Source organism: Somniosus microcephalus, chromosome 4, assembly GCF_052327205.1.
Source record: "Somniosus microcephalus isolate GS21.2 chromosome 4, FLI_Smic_1.0, whole genome shotgun sequence".
NCBI lineage: Eukaryota > Metazoa > Chordata > Chondrichthyes > Squaliformes > Somniosidae > Somniosus > Somniosus microcephalus.
In genome coordinates this window covers 4133813-4154285 of record NC_140990.1, presented here as the reverse complement: position 1 = coordinate 4154285, position 20473 = coordinate 4133813, and the positions used below count along the sequence as shown (strand labels likewise).

The 20473-nt window shown below is 53.6% G+C and overlaps 2 protein-coding genes across 2 annotated transcripts in view; one reads left to right on the top strand and one right to left on the bottom strand.

The window, feature by feature from the left end:
• Positions 1–660, top strand: part of LOC147118193 (uncharacterized) — a 62225-nt gene extending 61565 nt beyond the window's left edge. The window contains exon 9 of the mRNA XM_085983675.1: positions 515–660. Coding sequence (XP_085839801.1) covers positions 515–660 — 146 coding nt within the window. The remainder of the gene's footprint in view (positions 1–514) is intronic.
• Positions 661–3453: 2793 nt separating this feature from the next.
• supt16h (SPT16 homolog, facilitates chromatin remodeling subunit) overlaps positions 3454–20473 on the bottom strand; it is a 107057-nt gene continuing 90037 nt past the window's right edge. The window contains exons 18-25 of the mRNA XM_085984291.1: positions 18512–18637; positions 18283–18395; positions 14605–14680; positions 12232–12401; positions 10319–10448; positions 6907–7036; positions 6195–6269; positions 3454–4060 (exon numbers count right to left, since the gene is read on the bottom strand). Of these exons, the coding sequence (XP_085840417.1) occupies positions 3963–4060; positions 6195–6269; positions 6907–7036; positions 10319–10448; positions 12232–12401; positions 14605–14680; positions 18283–18395; positions 18512–18637 (918 nt within the window). The 3' untranslated portion in view covers positions 3454–3962. The remainder of the gene's footprint in view (positions 4061–6194; positions 6270–6906; positions 7037–10318; positions 10449–12231; positions 12402–14604; positions 14681–18282; positions 18396–18511; positions 18638–20473) is intronic.

Here is a 20473-nt window from a genome sequence, read left to right as displayed (position 1 = left end):
CAGTATGTATCCACTTGCAGATCCAGCGCCGCAATGCGGTCTGTCAGTAGCTGCAGCTGGATACACTTCCTGCACGCATGGTCGTCAGGGACACAGGAAGTGTCCCTGATTTCCCACATAGCTATATTATTCTATATATAAACCTCCCTGAACCTCTCGATTAGATTCCAGTCTGTAACTCACTCCCGGGTATCTGTTATTCTATATATAAACCCCCCGAACCCCTCGATTAGATTCCAGCCTGTATCTCACTCCCGGGTATGTTATTCTATATATAAACCCCCCGAACCCCTCGGTTAGATTCCAGTCTGTATCTCACTCCCGGGTATGTTATTCTATATATAAACCCCCCGAACCCCTCGATTAGATTCCAGCCTGTAACTCACTCCCGGGTATCTGTTATTCTATATATAACCCCCCCCGAACCCCTGGATTAGATTCCAGTCTGGGTGGGTATGTGGTGTTCTGTTTCTCACTGGGTATATGTAACCTGGGTGCTCTTGATGTCCCTCAGTACTGGCGGCCGAGCAGGAGACGGAGGTGATTGGGTCGATGGCGGTGACGGTGGAGGGGGCTGTGGCCCTCCGAGCGATCTACGCAGAAATGGCGGAGCGGTCGACCGCGGAGGGCATCGGGCGCAGGGAGGCGACCCATTCGTAGGGGGCAGCGGGTGACGATAAGCCCGTTACCGCACGGATGTTGTCTTGACGCACCCAGATCGAGCTCTCCGCCTTCCCCAGAGGCGGCACTGTTTTACATTAAACACGAGTCTTACCAATGGGATTGTGTCATTAATCGATCAGGTGCCCAGCTTAAACGGTCAGCTCCCGACAGTTTTGCGGCTTAAAGGCAGGAAAGTAACCCACGGAAATTCCTTGGGTTGGCCAGGTGCAATTCTGTGCCCCTTTTATCGCAGCAAAGTCTAATCACTGTCAAGTAAGCACAGGTTGGAGGTCAGTCAGAGTTCAATGGCAAATCGCAAAATTCTCAGGCTGGTCAAAAACCACCCAGCAATAAATCAGAGAATCCGACAGCTTAGAAAGGAGGCCATTCGGCCCATCGAGCTTGTGCCAGCTCTTCGGAAGAGCTATCCAATTAATCCCACTCCTCCTGCCCTTTCTCCATAGCCCAACAAATATTTCCTTTTCAAGTATTTACCCATTCCCTTTTGAAAGTTACTGTTGAATCTGCTTCCACCGCCCTTTCAGGCAGCGCATTCCAGATCACAACAACTCGCTGCGTAAAAAAATTCTCATCTCCCTCTGGTTCTTTTCCCAATTCTCTTAAATCTGTGTCTGTTGGTTACTGACCCTCCTCTCACTGGAAAGTTTTTCCTTATTTACTGTCAAAATGTTGAACACCTCTATTAAATCTCCCCTTAAACTTCTCTGCTCTAAGGAGAACACTCCCAGCTTCTCCAGTCTCTCCACGTAATAACATAATAGGAGCAGCGATATACTTCTGTCGGGATGGTGTGTGACTTGGAGGTGGTGGTGTTCCCCTGCGTCTGCTGCCCCTTGTCCTTCTAGGTGGAAGAGGTCGCGGGTTTGGGAGGTGCTGCCGAAGAAGCCTTGGCGAGTTGCTGCAGTGCATCTTGTAGATGGTACACACTGCGGCCACAGTGCGCCGGTGGTGGATGGGGTGACGATCCGAGTACAGGGTACAGTTGTACAGGGTACCGCAGGGATCGGTCCTTGGACCCCAGCTATTCACAATATATATTAATGATCTGGACGAGGGAACTAGATGTAATATCTCCAAGTTTGCAGACGACACAAAGCTGGGTGGGCGTGTGTGCTGTGAGGAGGATGCAGAGAAACTCCAGTATGATTTGGACAGGTTGGGTGATTGGGCAGATGCATGGCAGATGCAATATAACGTGGATAAATGCGAGGTTATCCACTTTGGTGTCAAAAACAGGAAGGCAGATTATCTAAATGACAATAGATTGGGAGAAGGGGAAGTGCAACGAGACCTGGGTGTCCTTGTGCACCAGTCGCTGAAAGTAAGCATGCAGGTGCAGCAGGCGGTTAATAAGGCAAATGGTATGTTGGCCTTCGTAGCGAGAGGGTTTGAATACAGGAACAAGGATGGTCTTGCTGCAGTTGTACAGGGCCTTGGTGAGACCACACCTTGAGTATTGTGTGCAGTTTTGGTCGCCTTATCTGAGGAAGGATGTTCTTGCCATGGAGGGAGTGCAGCGAAGATTCACCAGACTGATACCTGGGATGGCAGGAATGACGTATGAGGAGAGATTGGGTCGATTGGGCTTATACTCGCTGGAGTTTAGAAGAATGAGAGGGGATCTCATTAAAGCTTATAAAATTCTAACAGGACTAGATAGACTAGATGCTGGAAGGATGTTCCCGATGGCCGGGGAGTCCAGAACCAGGGGTCACAGTCTAAGGATAAGGGGTAAGCCATTTAGGACAGAGATGAGGAGGAATTTCTTCACCCAGAGTGGTGAACCTGTGGAATTCTCTACCACAGAAGGCAGTGGAGGCCAATTCATTAAATATATTCAAGAAGGAGTTAGATATATTTCTTAAGGCTAAAGGGATCAAGGGATATGGGGAGAAGGCAGGGACAGGGTACTGAATTTGGATGATCAGCCATGATCTCATTAAATGGCGGAGCAGGCTCGAGGGGCCGAATGGCCGACTCCTGCTCCTATCTTCTGTGTTTCTATGGATAAGGGCAGCAGACAAGAGACAGACAGGTTTTATATAAATTGTACTTTAATGAGAAAGAAACATCACGACAATTCTAAAGGAAAAATAAAACGGGAAAAGGAGGCGGGTCAGGAGCGCGAGAGACGGGACCGGGCCAGATGCTACCTCGCAGACAGGGACCAGACGCTGCCCAGCTAGACATGGCCAGACACTACCCCTCCCAGACGGAGCTGGGGTGGGGGGGTAAGAGACGGGACCAGGAGGTTCCCCCGGGTGCCCCCCGCCACCCCACCCCAGCAGAGTGTCCGGGGCCGGAACCCACAGCATCTCCTGCGACAGGACGGGAAAACCCCTTCCTCTTACCCCCTCGCTCCCCCCTCCCTCTCCTCACTCCCACCCTCCACTCTCCCCCCCCCCCCCCCCGCCCCACCCACACCCCCACATTCGCTCCCCCACCCTCCACGGGTTTCTGGCTGTTTCTTTGTATACAAAAAAAATAATAAAGTGGGCGGGAATCCAAACCAAACGGAAACTGGTTTATTGTTAGAAAAATCATTCCTTTAACCCCCGCCCCCCCCCTCCCTCAAGCCCCTATCGCTGGGATAAACAGTGACCGTCAGTCACATCCAGCACAGGACCACCGCGCCTCCTCTCCCCGCACCCCCCGGGACAGGTACAGACAGTGACGCAATTCTCTCCCCCCCCCCAACCCCCGGGACAGGTACAGACAGTGACGCAATTCTCTCCTCCCCGCCCCCAACCCCCCCCCCCCCCCCCGAGACAGATACAGACAGTGACGCAATTCTCTCCCTCCAAACCTCACCCCCGGGACAGGTACAGACAGTGACGCAATTCTCTCCCTCCTCCCCCCCCACTCCCGGGACAGGTAGAGAGTGACGCAATTCTCCCCCCACCCACACAAGCAGACAGACGGACACAGAGACAGACAGACACGCAATCACACACACCCAGACAGACACACACAATCACACACAGAGACAGACTGAACCAGGTATTGTCCATGATACTGAAGTCCAGGAGGTGGTGAGTACAGCTCTCGTCGATCCTCGGAGAGAGCGGGATGGGGGGAGATGAGGAGAAAAAAAACCCCGACATTTCTAGAAATCGTTACATTTGAAAGTTGGTCCGTGAAGTATTAACAAAAAGAGACAAGGAGGCGGAGTCGGAGGAAACGGGAACCAAGAAAAAGAGTTTGAGGGCAGCTGTAAAAGAGCGAGGAACGGCGGGTGGCAGGAGTCCACGCCACCCCTCGCTCACTCCATCTCTCGCTCACTTCCGCCTCTTCTTCTTACTGGCGATGCTGATCACGGGCCCCTTCCTCTTTCGGCTCCTTTGATCCTCCTCTTCCTCGTGGTATTCACGGTCAGCTACACGTCGACAGGGAAGAGAAGAGGGACGGTGAGGGAAACGCCAAGCGAAGAGGGATTAACACAGAATATACAGCACAGGAGGCGGCCATTCGGCCCATCGAGTCTGCCCCAGCTCTGTCGAAGAGCAATCCAGTTAGTCCCACTACCCCCGGCTCTTTCCCCACAGCCCCCAAGTTATCCCCCTCAAGTATTTCTCCAATTTCCTTTTGAAAGTTACTATTGAATCTGCTTCCACCGCCCTTTCAGGCAGCGCATTCCAGCTCACAACAACTCGCTGCGTAAAATAAATTCTCCGCATCTCCCATCACCGTAAATCTGTGTCCTCTGGTTACCGCCCCTCCTGCCACTGGAAACAGTCTCTCCTTAATTGCTCCGTCGAAACCACTCTGTGATTCTGAACGCCTCTATTCAATCTCCTCTTAACCTTCTCTGCTCCAAGGAGAACAACCCCAGCTTCTCCACTCTCTCCACATCACTGAAGTCCCTCATCCCTGGTACCATTCTGGTCAATCTCCCCTTAACCTTCTCTGCTCTAAGGAGAACAATCCCAGCTTCTCCAGTCTCTCCACATCACTGAAGTCCCTCATCCCTGGTACCATTCTGGTCAATCTCCCCTTAACCTTCTCTGCTCTAAGGAGAACAACCCCAGCTTCTCCAGTCTCTCCATGTAACTGAAGTCCCTCATCCCTGGTACCATTCTGGTCAATCTCCCCTTAACCTTCTCTGCTCGAAGGAGAACAATCCCAGCTTCTCCAGTCTCTCCACATCACTGAAGTCCCTCATCCCTGGTACCATTCTGGTCAATCTCCTCTTAACCTTCTCTGCTCCAAGGAGAACAACCCCAGCTTCTCCAGTCTCTCCACATCACTGAAGTCCCTCATCCCTGGTACCATTCTGGTCAATCTCCCCTTAACCTTCTCTGCTCTAAGGAGAACAACCCCAGCTTCTCCAGTCTCTCCACATAACTGAAGTCCCTCATCCCTGGTACCATTCTGGTCAATCTCCCCTTAACCTTCTCTGCTCGAAGGAGAACAATCCCAGCTTCTCCAGTCTCTCCACATCACTGAAGTCCCTCATCCCTGGTACCATTCTGGTCAATCTCCCCTTAACCTTCTCTGCTCTAAGGAGAACAATCCCAGCTTCTCCAGTCTCTCCACGTAACTGAAGTCCCTCATCACTGGTACCATTCTGGTCAATCTCCCCTTAACCTTCTCTGCTCTAAGGAGAACAACCCCAGCTTCTCCAGTCTCTCCACGTAACTGAAGTCCCTCATCCCTGGTACCATTCTGGTCAATCTCCCCTTAACCTTCTCTGCTCTAAGGAGAACAATCCCAGCTTCTCCAGTCTCTCCACATAACTGAAGTCCCTCATCCGTGGGACCATTCTGGTCAATCTCCCCTTAACCTTCTCTGCTCCAAGGAGAACAACCCCAGCTTCTCCAGTCTCTCCACGTAACTGAAGCCCCTCATCCCTGGTACCATTCTGGTCAATCTCCCCTTAACCTTCTCTGCTCTAAGGAGAACAATACCAGCTTCTCCAGTCTCTCCACATAACTGAAGTCCCTCATCCGTGGGACCATTCTGGTCAATCTCCCCTTAACCTTCTCTGCTCCAAGGAGAACAACCCCAGCTTCTCCAGTCTCTCCACGTAACTGAAGCCCCTCATCCCTGGTACCATTCTGGTCAATCTCCTCTTAACCTTCTCTGCTCCAAGGAGAACAACCCCAGCTTCTCCAGTCTCTCCACATAACTGAAGTCCCTCATCCCTGGTACCATTCTGGTCAATCTCCCCTTAACCTTCTCTGCTCTAAGGGGAACAATCCCAGCTTCTCCAGTCTCTCCACGTAACTGAAGCCCCTCATCCCTGGTACCATTCTGGTCAATCTCCAAGGTCTTGACATCCTTCCTAAACTGTGGTGCCCAGAATTAGACACAATACTCAAGCTGGGGCAGATCCCAATGATTAATACCTTCCCTGCTTTTGCACTCTTTGCCCGTGTTTATAAAGCCCGAGGAACCAGTACGCTTTAGCTTTAATCGACTTGTCCTGCCACCATCGAAGATTATGAGGGAGGGCAGGAGTTCGGGAGATTTAGCAAAAACAGCGGATGGACAAAGGAATCCAAACTCACCTCTCCGAGCCTCCTCTTCCAACTCATCCCAGTCCTTACCGCTCTCCTCCTCACTGCCCAAAGACTCCTCGCTTGCTGTAAAAACACAGCGAGATTAGATCTCAGACAGTACAGCACTCCCTCAGTACTGACCCTCCGACAGTGCGACGCTCCCTCAGTACTGCCCCTCCGACACTGCAGCGCTCCTTCAGTACTGCCCCTCCGACAGTGCAGCGCTCCCTCAGTACTGACCCTCCGACAGTGCGGCGCTCCCTCAGTACTGCCCTTCTGACACTGCAGCGCTCCCTCAGTACTGCCCCTCCGACAGTGCAGCGCGCCCTCAGTACTGACCCTCCGACAGTGCGGCGCTCCCTCAGTACTGCCCTTCTGACACTGCAGCGCTCCCTCAGTACTGCCCCTCCAACAGTGCAGCGCGCCCTCAGTACTGCCCCTCTGACAGTGCAGCGCTCCCTCAGTACTGACCCTCCGACAGTGCAACGCTCCCTCAGTACTGCCCCTCCGACAATGCGGCGCTCCCTCAGTACTGGCCCTCCGACAGTGCGGCGCTCCCTCAGTACTGCCCTCCGACAGTGCGGCGCTCCCTCAGTACTGCCCCCCGACAGTGCGGCGCTCCCTCAGTACTGCCCCCAGACAGTGCGGCGCTCCCTCAGTACTGCCCCCCGACAGTGCGGCGCTCCCTCAGTACTGCCCCCACCCAGCCCCAGACGCTCACCAGACTCCTCCGTCTCAGACGAGTAATCTTCATCACTGTCCTCGTCCTCCACCTCCTCCTCATCGTCTGAAGGATTGAACGTTTCGTCCTCCAGCTCCGACTCCGAGTCCTGGATATCCCCTTCACTGCCCTGGTGCGGGGGGGGGGGGGGGGGGGGGAAGACAATTCAGAGGGTGGGTAGCTGCGCTCCAGCTCACGGGTGGTTAGGGACGGCCCAGGCTCCATCCCCTGCCTGTGCCGAGTTGGTAAGCTCCCAGCCAGGGCGAGGCTCCAGAATTAGCCACAGCCTCCCCTGGGCTGGGGGTGCATCCCATGGGGTTCCCGCTCCTGATCACCGCGTTCGCACGGTTCGGGGGGGGGGGGGGGGGAAAGAATGATGGTCGGCGGGGACTGCCCTCCACTTTAGAATATCTCACTGTCTGGAGCTCACACACACGTAGAAGAGGTCTCTGGGGGTGAGGTGGAGAGAGGGCGCCCATGGGAACCAGACACCCAGCACCAGCGGCACGGGGCGGGGGGGGGGGAAATGGACAACATAAATAACTCCCCCACTTATACAGCGCCTTTATAGTACAGGAAACTTCGTGCTATCCGGAGGTGAGCTATCCGGCAATCTGGAGCCACCGGCAAAAATCAGCAGCCGTTTTTTTATTCTTTTTGTTTGTTTTTTTTGCTTTGTTTGAACAGTCAAGCTGTGCAAGGTCTGTAGCTATAGCAACAGCTTCAGCTACAGAGCTTTAGGGCCACACCCGAGTGTTTAGAAGCTGTTGCTAAGCAACAGTGTTTGTTGTCAAATACGGAGATAAGAAACTCCGTATCTCTCAACATTAACTCTGGAGAGTACGGCAGTTTTGAGGCAACGGCAGCAGTTCGGTCCCGTGGGTGCCGGATAGCACAAAGTTTCCTGTAGAATGTCCCAAGGCGCTTATTAACAGGAGTATAAATCAGACACAAAATTGACACCGAGACACATAAGGAGCTATTAGGACAGGTGACCAAAGCTTGGTGAAAGAGGTAGGTTTTAAGGAGTGCCTTAAAGGAGGAGAGGTGGAAACATAGAAGATAGGAGCAGGAGTAGGCCATTCGGCCCCTCGAGCCTGCTCCGCCATTCAATGAGATCATGGCTGATCATCCAAATTCAGTACCCTGTCCCTGCCTTCTCCCCATATCCCTTGATCCCTTTAGCCTTAAGAAATATATCCAACTCCTTCCTGAATATATTTAATGAATTGGCCTCAACTGCCTTCTGTGGTAGAGAATTCCACAGGTTCACCACTCTCTGGGTGAAGAAATTCCTCCTCATCTCTGTCCTAAATGGTTTACCCCTTATCCTTAGACTGTGACCCCTGGTTCTGGATTCCCCCACCATTGGGAACATCCTTCCTGCATCTAGTCTGTCCAGTCACAGAAACCCCACAGTGCAGATAGAGGCCATTTCGGCCCATCGAGCCTGCACCGACACATATCCCACCCGATCCCTGTAACCCCTACACCAACACATATCCCATCCTGTCAGAATTTTATAGGTTTCGATGAGATCCCCTCATTCTTCTAAACTCCAGCGAGTATAAGCCCAATCGACCCAATCTCTCCTCATACGCCAGTCTGACCAATTTGATTGAATTTTTCGAGGGGGTGACTAGGTGTGTTGGTGAGGGTAGTGCAGTTGATGCAGTCTACATGGACTTCAGTAAGGCTTTTAACAAAGTCCCACATGGGAGACTGGTCAAGAAGGTAAGAGCCCATGGGATCTAGGGCATAGTGGTAGGAGGCAGAGGGTGATGGTCGAAGGTTGTTTTTGTGACTGGAAGCCTGTGTCCAGTGGTGTACCGCAGGGATCGGTGCTGGGTCCTTTGCTGTTTGTAGTGTACATTAATGATTTAGATATGAATGTAGGAGGTATGTTCAGTAAGTTCGCAGGTGACACGAAAATTGGTGGAGTGGTAAATAGCGAGGAGGGAAGCCTCAGGCTACAGGACAATGTAGTCGGGATGGTTAGATAGGCAGAACAGTGGCAAATGGAATTTAACCCTGAAAAATGTGAGGTGATGCATTTTGGGAGGACTAACAAGGTAAGGGAATACACAATGAATGATAGGATCCTAGTAAGGACAGAGGATCAGAGGGACCTTGGTGTGCATGTACATAGATCCCTGAAGGCAGCAGGACAGGTAGATAGAAACATAGAAGATAGGAGCAGGAGTAGGCCATTCGGCCCCTCGAGTCTGTTCCGCCATTTAATGAGATCATGGCTGATCATCCAAACTCAGTACCCGGTCCCTGCTTTCTCCCCATATCCCTTGATCCCTTTAGCCTTAAGAAATATATCTAACTCCTTCTTGAATATATTTAATGAATTGGCCTCAACTGCCTTCTGTGGTAGAGAATTCCACAGGTTCACCACTCTCTGGGTGAAGAAATTCCTCCTCATCTCTGTCCTAAATGGCTTACCCCTTATCCTTAGACTGTGACCCCTGGTTCTGGACTCCCCTGCCATCGGGAACATCCTTCCTGCATCTAGTCTGTCTAGTCCTGTTAGAATTTTATAAGTTTCAATGAGATCCCCTCTCATTCTTCTAAACTCCAGTGAGTACAAGCCCAATCGACCCAATCTCTCCTCATACGTCATTCCTGCCATCCCAGGTATCAGTCTGGTGAATCTTCGCTGAACTCCTTCCATGGCGAGAACATCCTTCCTCAGGTAAGGTGACCAAAACTGCACACAATACTCAAGGTGTGGTCTCACCAAGGCCCTGTACAACTGGAGCAAGACATCCTTGTTCCTGTACTCAAACCCTCTCGCTACGAAGGCCAACATACCATTTGCCTTCTTTAACCGCCTGCTGCACCTGCATGCTTACCTTCAGCGACTGGTGCGCAAGGACACCCAGGTCTCAATCTATTGCCATTCAGAGGTGGAGGGGTTTAGGGGGGGAATTCCAGTGCTGAGGGCCCAAGGCAGCTGAAGACACGAACCAATGGTGGAGCGATGGAAATTGGGGATACGCAAGAGGCCAGAATTGGAGGAGTGCAGCGAGGGTTGTTGGGGCTGGAGGAGGTTACAGAGGTAGGGAGGGAAGGGGCGAGGGCCGTGGTGGGATTTGAACACGAGAACAGGGAGAGAATTTTAAAAATCGAGGCGTTGCCTGACCGGGAGCCGATGCAGGGAGCGGGGTGATGGGTGAACCGGACTTGGGATACAGGGCAGCAGAGTGCTGGATTACGGAGGGTGGAAGGTGCGAGGCCGGCCAGGAGAGTGTTGGAAGATACCAACAACACTGACGTCAAGGGAGTACAGACACCAGAGGTGAGAGATCACAGACAGCGCCCAGACTGAACAACTACAAACGGAGCCAGGAAGGACAGCAGCCCCCCCTCCCGCCCATCCCCTCACCCTCCCATCTTCACGTACATCACCCTCGGGCTCCAGAAAAGACCAGCCTCCTTGCTCGAAGAAGCCCTCGGGATCGTCGACAATGGTCTTCATGATCTTGGTCCAGTTGAGCGACTGCACACCTTCCGTGTACTTCAGATCACAGGAGCTGCAGGTCAGAATGGGAGAGCGACGCATGACACAGTAACGGAGCGCTGGCACACACACACACCCAAATACACCAGTTCCAACACTCCCAGGATCGGCAAGTATAGCACGGGTTAGATACAGTGCAAAGCTCCCTCTACACTGTCCCATCAAACACTCCCAGGGCAGGTACAGCACGGGTTAGATACAGAGTAAAGCTCCCTCTACACTGTCCCATCAAACACTCCCAGGGCAGGTACAGCACGGGTTAGATACAGAATAAAGCTCCCTCTACACTGTCCCATCAAACACTCCCAGGGCAGGTACAGCACGGGGTTAGATACAGAGTAAAGCTCCCTCTACACTGTCCCATCAAACACTCCCAGGGCAGGTACAGCACGGGTTAGATACAGAGTAAAGCTCCCTCTACACTGTCCCATCAAACACTCCCAGGGCAGGTACAGCACGGGTTAGATACAGTGCAAAGCTCCCTCTACACTGTCCCATCAAACACTCCCAGGGCAGGTACAGCATGGGTTAGATACAGAGTAAAGCGCCCTCTACACTGTCCCCATCAAACACTCCCAGGGCAGGTACAGCACGGGTTAGATACAGAGTAAAGCTCCCTCTACACTGTCCCATCAAACACTCCCAGGGCAGGTACAGCACGGGTTAGATACAGAGTAAAGCTCCCTCTACACTGTCCCATCAAACACTCCCAGGGCAGGTACAGCACGGGTTAGATACAGTGCAAAGCTCCCTCTACACTGTCCCATCAAACACTCCCAGGGCAGGTACAGCACGGGTTAGATACAGAGTAAAGCTCCCTCTACACTGCCCCATCAAACACTCCCAGGGCAGGTACAGCACGGGTTAGATACAGAGTAAAGCGCCCTCTACACTGTCCCCATCAAACACTCCCAGGGCAGGTACAGCACGGGTTAGATACAGAGTAAAGCTCCCTCTACACTGTCCCATCAAACACTCCCAGGGCAGGTACAGCACGGGTTAGATACAGAGTAAAGCTCCCTCTACACTGTCCCATCAAACACTCCCAGGGCAGGTACAGCACGGGTTAGATACAGAGTAAAGCTCCCTCTACACTGTCGCATCAAATATGCCCAGGACAGATACAGCACAGGGTTAGATACAGAGTAAAGCTCCCTCTAGACTGCCCCATCAAACACTCCCAGGATCGGCAGGTACAGCACGGGTTAGATACAGAGTAAATCTCCCTCTACACTGTCCCATCAAACACCCCCAGGGCAGGTACAGCACGGGTTAGATACAGAGTAAAGCTCCCTCTACACTGTCCAATCAAACACTCCCAGGGCAGATACAGCACGGGTTAGATACAGAGTAAAGCTCCCTCTACACTGTCCCATCAAACACTCCCAGGGCAGGTACAGCACGGGTTAGATACAGAGTAAAGCTCCTTCTACACTGTCCCATCAAACACTCCCAGGGCAGGTACAGCACGGGTTAGATACAGAGTAAAGCTCCCTCCACACTGTCCCATCAAACACTCCCAGGGCAGGTACAGCACGGGTTAGATACAGAGTAAAGCTCCCTCTACACTGTCCCATCAAACACTCCCAGGGCAGATACAGCACGGGTTAGATACACAGTAAAGCTCCCTCTACACTGTCCCATCAAACACTCCCAGGGCAGGTACAGCACGGGTTAGATACACAGTAAAGCTCCCTCTACACTGTCCCATCAAACACTCCCAGGGCAGATACAGCACGGGTTAGATGCAGAGTAAAGCTCCCTCTCGGCAGGCCCTGGCACCCTTGGTTTCATACTTGAGCCATTCCTTGATTGGGTCGAGAGAGGCGACGGGGATGGCGTTGATCATGGTGACTTTCTTGCTGTAGTCCTTGTACACGATCACCATGTCGAAATTCTTCAGGTGGAACTGCACCCTCTCGAAATGGACCAACTCCACCTCATCCAGCGTCACCACGAACGGAGGCTGCAGCAGAGCGAGGGGAGGAACACGAGAAGATCAGAAATAGGAGCAGCCTTCGGCCACACGGCCCCTTGAGCCTGCTCCACCATTCAATGGGATCATGGCTTATCATCCAAATTCAGTACCCTGTTCCTGCCTTCTCGGCATCCTCCTCATAACACACACGCCCACCCAGCTTTGTGTCGTCTGCAAATGTGCAGATATTACATCTAGTTCCCTCGTCCAGATCATTAATATATATTGTGAATAGCTGGGGTCCAAGGACCGATCCCTGCGGTACCCCACTAGTCACTGCCTGCCACTCAGAAAAAGAGCCATTTATTCCAACTCTTTGCTTTCTGTCTGCCAACCAGTTCTCCATCCAAGTCAATACCTTGCCCCCAATCCCATGTGCCTTAATATTACACGCTAATCTCTTATGCGGGACCTTATCGAAAGCCTTCTGAAAGTCCAAATACACCACATCCACTGGTTCTCCCTTATCTATTCTATCAGTTACATCCTCAAAATTCCAGCAGATTAGTCAAGTACGATTTACTTTTTGTAAATCCATGTTGACTTTGTCCGATCCGGTCACTGTTTTCCAAGTGCTCTGCTATTACATCCTTTATAATGGACTCTAGCATTTTCCCCACTACCGATGTCAGGCTTACCGGTCTGTAATTCCCCGTTTTCTCTCTACCACCTTTTTTGAACAGTGGGGTAACATTAGCTACCCTCCAATCCATGGGTACTGTTCCAGAGTCTATAGAATTTGGAAGATGACCAGCAATGCATCTACTATTTCTAGGGCCACTTCCTTAAGTACCCGAGGATGTAGATTATCAGGCCCTGGGGATTTATCGGCCTTCAATCCCATCAATTTCCCTAACACCATTGGAGGGATAAATATTGGCCCCAGGGACACCGGGGAGAACTCCCCTGCTCCTCCTGGACATAGTGGCCATGGGATCCTTTACATCCACCCGAGAGCAGACGGGGCCTCGGTTTAACGTCTCATCCGAAACACAGCGTCCGAGAGTGCAGCAACCTCCCTCAGTACCGCTCTGGAGCGTCAGCCTAGATTTTTGTCCGTGCAGATCTCTGGAATGGGACTGGATCTCACAACCTTCTGACTCCGAGGCGAGAGAGTGCCACCCACAGAGCCATGGCTGATCATCGACCTCGACTCCACTTCCCCACCCGATCTGCATATCCCTCGATTCCAAAAATCTATTCTCAGTCTCAGCCTTGAATATACTCAACGACTGAGCAGCGACAGCCCTTTGGGGCAGAGAATTCCAGATTCACAACCCTCCGAGTGAAGACATTCCTCCCCGTCTCAGTCCTGAACGGCCGAGCCCTTATGAGTGGGCACAGATAAAATGGGTAGAAAGGACCTATTTCCCTTAGCAGAGGGGTCAAAAACCAGGGGGCACAGATTGAAAGTAACTGGAGGAAGGTTTAGAGGGGATTTGAGGGGAAAATGTCTTCACCCAGGCGGCGGTGGGGGTCTGGAACTCACTGCCTGAAAGGGTGGTAGAGGCAGGAACCCTAACCATATTTAAAAAGTACTTGGATGTGCACGTGGGATGCTCTAACCTGCAGGGCTACGGACCAAGAGCTGGAGAGCTCTTTGTTGGCCAGCACAGACACGATGGGCCGCAATGGCCTCCGTCCGTGCTGTGACTTTTTATGATTCTATTATCCTGAGATGATGCTGCCTAGTTCTAGGCTCTCCAGCCAGGGGAAACAGCATCTTTCCAGTCAGTCCCCTCAGACTCTTACACTTCATTGAGATCACCTCCCATTCGACTAAACTCCAGAGAGTATCGGCCCAATCTACTCAATCTCTCCTCATAGGTCAACCCTCTGATCCCAGGGATCCATCTAGTGAACCTTCGTTGCACCGCCTCCAAGGCAAGTATATCCTTTTCCTTAGGTACAGCAACCGAAACTGTATTGAATATCCCTCTGCTATTGACCGAGACCATTGGACGAGGTACCGTTGGTGTCCCAGCACCCGTGGAGTCCGGACCCCAGCCTGAGACCAGGGCAGGGGTGGGGTGGGGGGGGGGGGTTACAGGACAGACTGAGGGGGGGGGGGGGGGGGGTGATAGAACCACAGGAGCAGGAAAGACAATCGATTGCTAAGCAGCGCCCTCAAACCAGGATCGATCGGAGCATCACCCCACACACACACAAAAACCCGACCTTGTCTACTCACCCACTCTGTCACGTTCACCAGTGAGCTGCTGGTTGGCTGAAGCATGCATGTACTCCTGTAGGGAGCTCCATTAAACCTGGGGAAGGAGAGAGAGACACAGAGTGAGTGAGACAGAGAGAGGCAGAGAGAGAGACACACACACAGAGAGGGGGACAGGGAGAAGGAGAGACACACAGTGAACCACACAACCTCACCAACAGAGAACAGCACACAGAGTCACGGAGAGCAAATTCACACCTGCTGTCTCTCAGTCCCTCTCCCTCAGGGAGATATCTGTACACTGACTGGTGTCTCTCAGTCCCTCTCTCTCAGGGAGATATCTGTACACTGACTGGTGTCTCTCAGTCCCTCTCTCTCAGGGAGATATCTGTACACTGACTGGTGTCTCTCAGTCCCTCTCTCTCAGGGAGATATCTGTACACTGGCTGGTGTCTCTCAGTCCCTCTCCCTCAGGGAGATATCTGTACACTGACTGGTGTCTCTCAGTCCCTCTCCCTCAGGGAGATATCTGTACACTGACTGGTGTCTCTCAGTCCCTCTCTCTCAGGGAGATATCTGTACACTGACTGGTGTCTCTCAGTCCCTCTCCCTCAGGGAGATATCTGTACACTGACTGGTGTCTCTCAGTCCCTCTCTCTCAGGGAGATATCTGTACACTGACTGGTGTCTCTCAGTCCCTCTCCCTCAGGGAGATATCTGTACACTGACTGGTGTCTCTCAGTCCCTCTCTCTCTCAGGGAGATATCTGTACACTGACTGGTGTCTCTCAGTCCCTCTCCCTCAGGGAGATATCTGTACACTGACTGGTGTCTCTCAGTCCCTCTCTCTCAGGGAGATATCTGTACACTGACTGGTGTCTCTCAGTCCCTCTCCCTCAGGGAGATATCTGTACACTGACTGGTGTCTCTCAGTCCCCTCTCCCTCACGGAGATATCTGTACACTGACTGGTGTCTCTCAGTCCCTCTCCCTCAGGGAGATATCTGTACACTGACTGGTGTCTCTCAGTCCCTCTCCCTCAGGGAGATATCTGTACACTGACTGGTGTCTCAGTCCCTCTCTCTCAGGGGGGGATATCTGTACACTGACTGGTGTCTCTCAGTCCCTCTCTCTCAGGGAGATATCTGTACACTGACTGGTGTCTCTCAGTCCCTCTCTCTCAGGGAGATATCTGTACACTGGCTGGTGTCTCTCAGTCCCTCTCCCTCAGGGAGATATCTGTACACTGACTGGTGTCTCTCAGTCCCTCTCCCTCAGGGAGATATCTGTACACTGACTGGTGTCTCTCAGTCCCTCTCTCTCAGGGAGATATCTGTACACTGACTGGTGTCTCTCAGTCCCTCTCCCTCAGGGAGATATCTGTACACTGACTGGTGTCTCTCAGTCCCTCTCTCTCAGGGAGATATCTGTACACTGACTGGTGTCTCTCAGTCCCTCTCCCTCAGGGAGATATCTGTACACTGACTGGTGTCTCTCAGTCCCTCTCTCTCTCAGGGAGATATCTGTACACTGACTGGTGTCTCTCAGTCCCTCTCCCTCAGGGAGATATCTGTACACTGACTGGTGTCTCTCAGTCCCTCTCTCTCAGGGAGATATCTGTACACTGACTGGTGTCTCTCAGTCCCTCTCCCTCAGGGAGATATCTGTACACTGACTGGTGTCTCTCAGTCCCCTCTCCCTCACGGAGATATCTGTACACTGACTGGTGTCTCTCAGTCCCTCTCCCTCAGGAGATATCTGTACACTGACTGGTGTCTCTCAGTCCCTCTCCCTCAGGGAGATATCTGTACACTGACTGGTGTCTCTCAGTCCCTCTCTCTCAGGGGGGGATATCTGTACACTGACTGGTGTCTCTCAGTCCCTCTCTCTCAGGGAGATATCTGTACACTGACTGGTGTCTCTCAGTCCCTCTCTCTCAGGGAGATATCTGTACACTGACTGGTGTCTCTCAGCCCCTCTCTCGCAGGGAGATGAATGGTTACAGCACAGGAGTAGGCCATTCGGCCCGTGCCGGATGTCCCAAAGCATTTTCCAGCAAATGAATTCGTTTTTAAGTGCAGTCTCTGTTGTAATGTGGGCAGAGCAATGTGCACAGCAAGCTCCCACAAACAGCAAACAATAATCAACCTCACTATACTGGTCATCTGAGGGATAAATATTGGCCCAGGGTGATCTCCCCTGCTCTGCTTTGAATTGTGGCCGTGGTGTCTCTCAGTCCCTCTCTCAGGGAGATATCTGTCCACTGACTGGTGTCTCTCAGTCCCTCTCCCTCAGGGAGATATCTGTACACTGACTGGTGTCTCTCAGTCCCCCTCCCTCAGGGAGATATCTGTACACTGACTGGTGTCTCTCAGTCCCTCTCTCTCAGGGAGATATCTGTACACTGACTGGTGTCTCTCAGTCCCTCTCTCAGGGAGATATCTGTCCACTGACTGGTGTCTCTCAGTCCCTCTCTCTCAGGGAGATATCTGTACACTGACTGGTGTCGCTCAGTCCCTCTCCCTCAGGGAGATATCTCTACACTGACTGGTGTCTCTCAGTCCCTCTCCCTCAGGGAGATATCTGTACACTGACTGGTGTCCTCTCAGTCCTCTCTCTCAGGGAGATATCTCTACACTGACTGGTGTCTCTCAATCCCCTCTCCACTCAGGGAGATATCTATACACTGACTGGTGTCTCTCAGTCCCCTCTCTCTCAGCGAGATATCTGTACACTGACTGGTGTCTCTCAGTCCTCTCTCTCAGGGAGATATCTGTACACTGACTGGTGTCTCTCAGTCCCCTCTCCCTCAGGGAGATATCTGTCCACTGACTGGTGTCTCTCAGTCCCCCTCTCTCAGGGAGATATCTGTACACTGACTGGTGTCTCTCAGTCCCCTCTCCCTCAGGGAGATATCTGTACACTGACTGGTGTCTCTCAGTCCCCTCTCCCTCAGGGAGATATCTGTACACTGACTGGTGTCTCTCAGTCCCTCTCTCTCAGGGAGATATCTGTACTCTGACTGGTGTCTCTCAGTCCCCTCTCCCTCAGGGAGATATCTGTACACTGACTGGTGTCTCTCAGTCCCTCTCTCTCTCTCTCAGGGAGATATCTGTACACTGACTGGTGTCTCTCAGTCCCCTCTCCCTCAGGGAGATATCTGTACACTGACTGGTGTCTCTCAGTCCCCTCTCCCTCAGGGAGATATCTGTACACTGACTGGTGTCTCTCAGTCCCTCTCTCTCAGGGAGATATCTGTACTCTGACTGGTGTCTCTCAGTCCCCTCTCCCTCAGGGAGATATCTGTACACTGACTGGTGTCTCTCAGTCCCTCTCTCTCAGGGAGATATCTGTACTCTGACTGGTGTCTCTCAGTCCTCTCTCTCTCTCAGGGAGATATCTGTACACTGACTGCTGTCTCTCAGTCCCTGTCTCTCCCTCAGGGAGATATCTGTACACTGACTGGTGTCTCTCAGTCCCCTCTCCCTCAGGGAGATATCTGTACACTGACTGGTGTCTCAGTCCCTCTCCCTTAGGGAGATATCTGTACACTGACTGGTGTCTCTGTCCTCTCTCCCCCAGGAAGATGTGTGTACACTGACTGGTGTGTCTCAGTCCCTCTCCCTCAGGGAGATATCTGGGGTATCTCTTCTCTCGGGGGTGATATCTGGGGTCTCTCGCCGAGATATGTGGGCACTTACCCAAGGTCCCTGAAGGGAACCTCGAATTCCAGCTCCTCTTTCGTCAGGGCTTCCACTTTCTCGATAAAGTTCTTGAAAGCAGTTTTCAGTTTGTGCCTCATCTCCCGCTCCAGCTGTGAACAGATATACAGAGTGATGCTTCACCCCTGACCCTGAATATACAGTGACCCTTCACCCAGAGCCGGAATACACACGAGGGGATTGAGCCCAGTGCCGCGGTTGCCGTTACCTGCTCTGCGTACAGATCGTCCCGATCGTGCATGTGCTGGTGCTTCCCCAGGTCTGTGGTAATCTCTCCCACCTCTGTGTAGAACTGTACATCCGTGTGTCTCCTCTTCCCAAACATGATGGCATTCTGGGGAGAGACCGAGAGGTCAGAACACAGTGAGGGGGAGAGCGAGAGAGAGAGACACACACACAGAGGAGCGAGGGAGAGACGGGGGGGGGGAAAGAGAGAGAGAGAGAGAGCGCGAGAGACAGAGGGCAGAGAGGGAGGGAGAGAGAGAGAGGGAGAGGGGGGAGCGAGAGAGAGAGGGGGAGCGAGGGAGAGAGAGAGGGGGGGAGCGGGGGAGAGAGAGAGAGGGGGAGCGGGGGAGAGAGAGAGAGGGGGAGCGGGGGAGAGAGAGAGAGAGGGGGAGCGGGGGAGAGAGAGAGAGAGGGGGAGCGGGGGAGAGAGAGAGAGGGGGAGCGGGGGAGAGAGAGAGAGGGGGGAGCGGGGGAGAGAGAGAGAGGGGGGAGCGGGGGAGAGAGAGAGAGGGGGAGCGGGGGGAGAGAGAGAGAGGGGGAGCGGGGGAGAGAGAGAGAGGGGGAGCGGGGGAGAGAGAGAGAGGGGGAGCGGGGGAGAGAGAGAGAGGGGGAGCGGGGGAGGAGAGAGAGAGGGGGAGCGGGGGAGAGAGAGAGAGGGGGAGCGGGGGAGAGAGAGGGGGAGCGGGGGAGAGAGAGAGGGGGGAGCGGGGGAGAGAGAGAGGAGGGGGAGCGGGGGAGAGGAGAGAGGGGGGAGCGGGGGAGAGAGAGAGAGGGGGAGCGGGGGAGAGAGAGAGAGGGGGAGCGGGGGAGAGAGAGAGAGGGGGAGCGGGGGAGAGTGAGGGGGAGCGGGGGAGAGTGAGGGGGAGCGGGGGAGAGTGAGGGGGAGCGGGGGAGAGAGAGGGGGAGCGGGGGAGAGAGAGGGGGAGCGGGGGAGAGAGAGAGAGGGGGGAGAGAGAGAGAGAGAGGGGGAGCGGGGGGAGAGAGAGAGAGGGGGAGCGGGGGAGAGAGAGGGGGAGCGGGGGAGAGAGAGAGAGGGGGAGCGGGGGAGAGAGAGAGAGGGGGAGCGGGGGAGAGAGAGAGAGAGGGGGAGCGGGGGAGAGAGAGAGAGGGGGAGGCGGGGAGAGAGAGAGAGGGGGAGCGGGGGAGAGAGAGAGAGGGGGAGCGGGGGAGAGAGAGAGAGGGGGAGCGGGGGAGAGAGAGAGAGGGGGAGCGGGGGAGAGAGAGAGAGGGGAGCGGAGGGAGAGAGAGAGAGAGGGGGAGCGGGGGAGAGAGAGAGAGAGGGGGAGCGGGGGAGAGAGAGAGAGGGGGAGCGGGGAAGAGAGAGGGGGAGCGGGGAGAGAGAGAGGGGGAGCGGGGGAGAGAGAGAGGGGGAGCGGGGGAGAGAGAGAGAGAGAGGAGAGAGAGAGAGAGAGAGGGGGAGCGGGGAGAGAGAGAGAGAGGGGAGCGGGGGAGAGAGAGAGAGGGGGAGCGGGGGAGAGAGAGAGAGGGGGAGCGGGGGAGAGAGAGAGAGGGGGAGCGGGGGAGAGAGAGAGAGGGGGAGCGGGGAGAGAGAGAGGGGGAGCGGGGGAGAGAGAGAGAGAGAGGGGGAGAGAGAGGGGGGGAGAGAGAGATGGGGGGGGAGAGAGTTCACAGCCGCCACCTAGGAGCTCCCTGTGGTAAACCACTGTTACTGTTGCTCACCGTTGTTGTTGCACACTGTTGTATCTATGCATGCCTCAGCTGGCTCCGCCCCTGCTCCACCACATGCCCAGGTATAAAGGTGACTGCTCTGCAGCCCCCTGCCTTCTTGGAAACCAGCCAACCACGAGAGGCATGCTCTGTTCTTTGCTAATAAAAACCTTTTAGTTACTCTCCTAACTCTCCGTCTTTTATGAGTAATTGATAGCGCATCAATTTTATTAACAAAGACAAAATGTCGGCACCAAACGCTGAGCAGCAGGAAATG